Source organism: Pediculus humanus, genomic scaffold, assembly GCF_000006295.1.
Source record: "Pediculus humanus corporis 1103172107383 genomic scaffold, whole genome shotgun sequence".
Taxonomy (NCBI): Eukaryota; Metazoa; Arthropoda; class Insecta; order Psocodea; family Pediculidae; genus Pediculus; species Pediculus humanus.
In genome coordinates this window covers 643,785-650,998 of record NW_002987010.1, presented here as the reverse complement: position 1 = coordinate 650,998, position 7,214 = coordinate 643,785, and the positions used below count along the sequence as shown (strand labels likewise).

The 7,214-nt window shown below is 24.2% G+C and overlaps 1 protein-coding gene across 1 annotated transcript in view; it reads left to right on the top strand.

Moving 5' to 3' along the window:
* The window catches only part of Phum_PHUM032850 (metabotropic glutamate receptor 4, 6, 7, putative), a gene marked incomplete at both ends in the record, with an annotated part of 65,910 nt that overhangs the window by 56,907 nt on the left and 1,789 nt on the right, over positions 1 to 7,214 (top strand). The window contains 3 exons of the mRNA XM_002423005.1: positions 2,915 to 3,058; positions 3,143 to 3,269; positions 3,338 to 3,444. Of these exons, the coding sequence (XP_002423050.1) occupies positions 2,915 to 3,058; positions 3,143 to 3,269; positions 3,338 to 3,444 (378 nt within the window). The remainder of the gene's footprint in view (positions 1 to 2,914; positions 3,059 to 3,142; positions 3,270 to 3,337; positions 3,445 to 7,214) is intronic.

The following is a 7,214-nucleotide window of genomic DNA, read 5'->3' as shown; positions in this document are numbered from 1 at the left end:
GAAAAAAAAAAGGAAAACGTTAAAAAAAAAAAAAAAGTTTTATTTGTTTCGGTAAAATTTTTTTTTTCTTTAAAATAATATTATAAAACGAAACTTTTCTTTTTTCTTTTTTTTTATATACTCTCAAGTGACCAATTTGACCAACATTAAAAACTTGAGTGAAAAAAAAAAAAAAAAAAAAAACTATAAATGAGAACATTAAAATTTAATGAAACCGTTAAAATAAACTCATCTGGAGATGATAACTTTAAGAAACGTAATAAATTTAATTTTATAATCGTTAAATATAAAACGGAAAACACTTTTTGATATTTTTCATGGCTGGAAAAAAAAAAAATCTTTTTCCAAAAAAAAAAAAAAATTTTACAACAAACTTTTATTAATAAATAAATCCCCTGGATTTTCCTTATTAAAATAATTTTCCTGACTCAATAATATTAAAAAGAAAAAAAAACTTGGGATTTTTTTCCACTTCCCCCCTTCTCTCCTCCATCGAAATCTTTTTCCTAGTTTGACCTTTGACACTCCAGCATAATAAAAAATTTTATTCCGATTGCAAATAAAAAAAAAAAAAATGACACAATGTTTCTTATTCATTCATTCATTTCCCCCCCCCTCCCCTTCCCATTTTATTATTGAATATTTTTATTTTTCCGAAAAAAAAAAAACAAATTTTCTTCTTCATTTTCTTCTTTTTCTTTTTCTTCTTCGATTTTTTTTTTTTTTTCATGACCAAAAAACCGAAAATCCTTTTTACGAATCACACCCGACGGCCATATTGTTATTATTATTATTATTATTATTATTATTTGAATAAGAAATAAATTTAGAACAAAGATAAGACAAAGTAAGAAAAATTAGAAAACTTTTGTCTTCGTTGTCGTTGTCGTCGTTTTCGGTTTTGTTTTATTGTTTATTTTTTTTTTTTTTTGTTAATAAATTACGTTCGATTTAAATAAAAAAAAAGGAAACAAAGGAAAGAAAAAGGAAAAAAAAGGTTAAATTGAATTGCAAATGAATTTTAATTTAGTAAATAATAATAATAATAATAAAAAAAAAAACATAATTGAAATTTTTTCGTTTTATTCAGTGTATTGCACGAAAGGTTAAAAAAAAAAGGATGAAAAATTAAACGAAAAAAAGGTTTTCATATGTGTCAAATTATTTTTTTGGGGAGGAGGACGAGACAAAAAAAGAGAGAAAGAGAGAAGGAGAGAGAGAGGGGGGAGGGGGGGGAGAGGGGAGAAAAAATTTAATTTTTGAAGTCGGTAACGAATATCCAGGATTACAAAAAAAAAAGTTCAAAATCATTTATTATTATTATTATTATTATTAAGATAAATTACAACGTAATTAAACGTTTGTCGTCGTCGTCGTAGCAGTGACGTCATAAATAATAATAATATTTTTTTTTTAAGCTTGCGGATAAATTTTATTATTTCTACAACCACCGTACTTTCTTATTCCACTTTCTCTTTTTTATTAAAAAATTCGATTTTGTATTTTTCTTTCTTTCTTTTTTTCTTTCATTTTTTTTTTTTTTATTAATTTTATTTTTAGAAAAATTTTCCTTTTTTTCTCTATCTAGATTTCCTAGAATTTTTTTTTTGGGAAGGAAAGGAGGAAGAGAGGCAGGGAGGGAGGGAGGAGGGGTTTCCGTAACATTTTTTTTCCCTTCATTAAAATTTTGTCTTAGTTTTTTTTTTTTTAACCATTTTTTCCAAACGTTTTTACTTTTTTTTTATGTACATAAAAAAAAATATATATTATTTATATAGTTTTGTTTGTTTTGTTGTAAAACAAACAATACAACAAACACTTCGACGTTATTTATTTATTTTTTATTTTTTGAAACTTTTTTATCTGCCAAAAAAAAAAAAGAAAATTTAACCAAACGAAAAAATTTTTTATTTATTTTTTCATTTTATTTATTAATAAATCCAAAAAAATTAAATAGTGAATAAAAAAAAAAAATTTAATTAGGTTGTCGTGAAATTTTGAATAAGGGAGGTGGGTGGGTGAGGTAAGGGGGTGGGGTTAAAGTTGAAAAGGTTACGACAGGAATTTAAAAAATTTTTTTATTTTATTTCAATTTTCCTTTTTTTTTCCTTTTTTTTTTTTTGCTTTGTGGTCTCCCACTAAAAGAATTTTCAATATTCTTTTGTAATCGGACTTCTTATGTTGAGATAAATAAATAAATAAATAAATAAATAATTTTTATTACAAAAGACGAGAGAGAAAAAAAAAAAAGGTTTTAAACGGTTGAATTTTTTTGTGTGATGAAAAAAAAAACGTCTCCTCCTCCCTCCCTCCCTCCCTCCCTCTCTTCTCCCCTCCCCTTTCCTCTCCCTCGAAAAAAAAAACAAAACAAAAAAATTTTATTTTTTTTTATTTTTTCGTCTCCGAAACTTTTTTTCTCTCGATCATTTCACAAAAAAAAAATTTATAAACTGATCGAAATTATTAAAACGTTTAAAAAATCAGTCGATTCGACGCCATGTTTAATAATAATAATAATAATAATAATAATAATTTAACAACAATCGGTTAAATTGTTTTTAACGAACTTTTCCTTCGATTAAATTCTCCTATTAATAATAATTTTTTTTAGTGATAAAAAAAAAAGGTTGCAAAATTCAATTCTCTACAACCAACAGGAATGATAATAAAACCAGACGACAGTGATTATAAAATAATAATAATAATAATAATAAATTTCACGGTTAAACTCGTGAACAGGGTGAATTTTTTAACCGCGAGTTTAAGGTTTTTAATATAAGAAATTTTCCACTACCAAATGACATCGTAAATAATTTTTTTTTTTTTTTTCTAAAAAAAAATCTTAACCGAGTTCCCGCTCCGGGTAATTTTTAATAATAATAATAATAATAATTAAATGTTATTATCGTTTTAGTGGATGCCGTTTACGCCATGGCTTATGCTGCACATAATATATTAAAAGACGAATGCGGTGATCCAGGAATTTTATGCGAAACAATGAAACCAACGCCACCGGGTTCGAAACTTCTTAAATATATAAGAAACGTATCGTTTGTTGGTGAGTATCACGTGTTTTACGTGGATAAGGTTGAATAGTAAGAGAACAACCGGAAATGAAAAAAAAAAAATTTTTTTTATTTAGGATTGCAAGGTACGGATGTTAGATTCAACGAAGATGGCGACGCTTACGGAAGTTATAGTATATTTCAATATCAAAAAGGAGAAGAAGATAAATATGATTATGTTTTAGTCGGTTCGTGGAAAGAAAAGTAAGTAGATAACATTATGACTTCCTCTCCGGAAAATATTAACTAATGCGTAAAAAATTTTCTTTTAGATTGGAATTTGAAATATCAAAAACAAGGTGGAGAAGTGAAAATTCAACGGTACCGCCAAAATCAATTTGTAGCGAACCTGTCCCTTGGGACACATACGAAATTTCAGGTATTTACTTATTATTATATATTATTATTACGTTTTTATTTAAAATTTTAATGAAATAATCGCAACATGAAAATAATTTTTTTTTTTTTTTTAAGAGTTTTACGTTAAATTTTTCCCTTTTTTTCTTTTTCTTCTTCTTTTAACTTTCTAATATTGAGACTTTATTGACTCATATAAAATAAATGGCAATTATAAAAGTGTTTTTATGTTTAAGTTTTTTACTAGGTTATATTTGAACAAGAGTTTGAAAACTCGATTCATCAAATATTGGAAAGGTGTGGTTGATTTTTGTTAAATTTTATTGATTTTTTTTTTTTCTTCACATTTTCACATTTTTTTTTTTTTGTGATATTTTAATAACTTACGCATGAAAAAATATATAAAAAGTGAAATTTTTCGAAATTATATATCGAAAACGAAATTTTCTAAATTTTTTTGTGCGGTTTAAATGATGAGCTTTTTGTAACAAAGTCTAAACTTAGTCAAACACGAGCATCAAACGTTTAAACGCGTGTAAACAATCAAGTTTTGGGGTATTTAAATTTTAAATACCCCAAAAAAAACGTTGATCTCTGATTGGTTGAATTTTTTTTTAACGAAGTTGACCGATGATTAACGAACTTTAACTAGGGTAAAAAAAAATATATATTTATTTTTATACGGTGACTTATTCGTTTTTTTTAAAAGGAAATAAATGAATTTTAGTAGTGATGATGATAATAATGATACGACAGGTACAAATTGAGTGGAGAAAATAATTTAGTAAATCCGTAGGAAAAATTTATACCACACGAAAAAGAGAGAAAATTAAATTTAATGGAATTTAAAAAAAAAATAAATAAATAAAATAAAATAATACGACAACCGGTTTGTTGTTTTCCACAATTTTTTTTTTTTTTTTTTACCGTGAAAACATTTTTCTCATTCCACCAAAAAAAAGGAAAAAAAAGGAGAAAAAAAAAGGTTTTCGCCTTTTTTTTTTATCCTTTCCAATTTTTCATTTTATCACTCATACCAAAATATTTGTTCGGGCACAAAAATTCCCTCGGAGGAAAAGTTTTTTTTATTATTCCATTTAAAAAAAAGTAAAAAACTTTTTTTTTTTTTATTCTTTCTTTCAATAGCATTTAACAAAGGTAATTTGAGAGAGAGAGAAAATAAAAAGGAAAACAAAATGAAAACAAAATGAAATGAAGAGAAAGAGATGAACTGTAAAAAAAAAAAAAATGGCATTATCGAAAATACTTTACAAACCCAATAGGAAAAAAAAAATTGTTTATTTTTTTTTTTTTTTAATAAATTTTTTTTAATAATTTATTTTATTTAAATATTTGGTTGCCACGTCGTTTTTTTTTATAAAAACCTTTTCTATCTCTCTCTCTCTCATTTCTAACGACACGTTTCTTTGACCCTTTTTTTTATTAGGAAAAAAAAAAAAAAATTAACAAACATTTTTATTTTTTTATTTTTTTTACGACGACGTATTAAAAACCTTTAAAAAAAAAAAAAACTTTTCATACGTAAAAAACAAAACAAACAAATAAACAAACAAACAGACAAACAGACAAACAAATAAAACATCAGTAGTAATGAATGTCGACACGAATTCCACTCGAAAAAAAAAAAACGTTTTTTTTTTTTTTAAATTTTTTATTTTAATTACTTAAATTTTATATATATGTATATAAGTTATAAATCCACGGTTTCCGGTTTTGTTTAAACTTTATCTTTTAAGTCAAACTGAAAGGATCAAAAGAGAGAGAGAGAGAGAGAAAGATTATAAATTAACTAACATAACATTCAATATGACAATTACTAATTATCAAATGGAACTCACTTTTTTAACAATAAAAACGTGTTTTATATACATTTATATAATAGAGAGATAAATTTAATTAGATTATTAATAAATAAATAACTATTAATTATATTAATACGTATTATTAAAACTTTCGTCATATACATAAGTATATCCGGTTAATAAATTTTTGCTATCGTTTAAATAATCCTCAATCAGTGACGTATTAAAACGATTTTGGACGTTTTTTGTTTTCCGACGAGGATTTTTTTTTTTTAACTACATCCGCACACATATTGCCACACACGCACACACACACATACACGCCTGTTTAAACACCTTTTTTTTACATTTAAACTAGTTATGATGATAATAATAATAATAATAATAATAATAATAATTGTTTTTATTTATTCTCTTTTCGTTTTTTAACTCACGTTTTTTTTTTTTTTATTTTTTTTTTTAGTTAAATGCAACACGACGGTGAAAAATATAAATAAATTTTATTATTATTATTATTTTTTTTTTTATTACGTTAAATCCTTTCACGTATTAGACGGAAAAGTAAATTTTTATTAATCGAATCACGTAGGTAGGTAGGTAGGTAGGTAGGTTGAAAAAATAAAATAAAAAGTTTTGACGTTAAATAAACAGAAACAGAAAAAAAAAAAATTATTTGTAATAAAAATTTGCAACAACGTCGTGATTAATAATAAAAAAAAAATAAATAATAATAATTATTATTATTATTTGTTCTGTCCGTCGTTACGAATGTGAAAAAATATTATTATTATTATTATTGCCGTATCATGACGTTAAAAAAAAATTTTTTTTTTAATGCTTATAAAGATCGTTTTATTATTAATTTTATTGAGAGTTTGTGGTGGTTTATGACGTGTCAGAAGAAAATGATTCACGTCATATTTTCTACAAAAAAAAAAATAATAAAAAATGAAAAATTTTAAAAGACAGAAAAGAAAAGAAAAATAGAATTTTTTTTTCATAATATTAAAGATTAAATAGGAAAATGGAAACACGTATTTGTGTCGTCGACGTCGACGTCCTCGACGTCGTGTGTCACATATGATTTACGAAGGATAAAACGTGTTAAAATTGAGTCCGATAATAATTCTATTTTGGCGTTACCTATAATCATATTAAAAACTGTCACTTACACGCAAACAATGACTACAATGACTACAACGGACTACACTGACGTTCATTTATTAAGCTTTTTCAATAAGAAAAAATTATAAATATATATTAATTAATTTGATAAAATAATTATAATAATCGTTTAATTTATTTTTTAAATAAATAAGTGATAATAATAATAATTTAAAAGTATACAAATCGATAAATAAAAAAAAAAGGTCAAAAAAGAGATTTAACTCTTTGTTTTGTTTTTGTTTTTTTTTTTTTTTAAATGACGACAATAAAAGTTAAATTTTTTTTTTACGTTTGTTGTTGTTGTTGTTGTTTGTTGGAGTAAATAAAAACGACGATATGAAACTAAACAAATAAAAATGAAACGTTGTTTTGGTTGTTTAAATTTTTAAAAATGTAAGGGATTTACTACAAATAAACCATACGAATCTACGGTGGGTGGGGGGCGGAGAGGGGAAGGAGGGGAATTTATTATTCAGTTACTAAAGTTTTTAAATATTCGGTTTCAGTGCTATGGGTAGCACTAAACTAAAAACTAAAAATTTTTTAGTTTTCTTTATAAATATGAAATCTATCAGACCGAAATAAAAAAAAAAAAAATGAATGAATGAAAATAACAATTTTTATGAAAGCTTCGTTTTTTTGGCTTTTTTCCCTCCGAAATCAAAATAAAAAAAAAATTAATAATAATGATGATGATGATGATGATGGAAAATAAACAAAAAAAAATGAAATTTAATCAGTAAAAATGTTTTTACAATATTACGTCATCAAAATACAGAAAAAAAAAATAAAAAATCTTTTT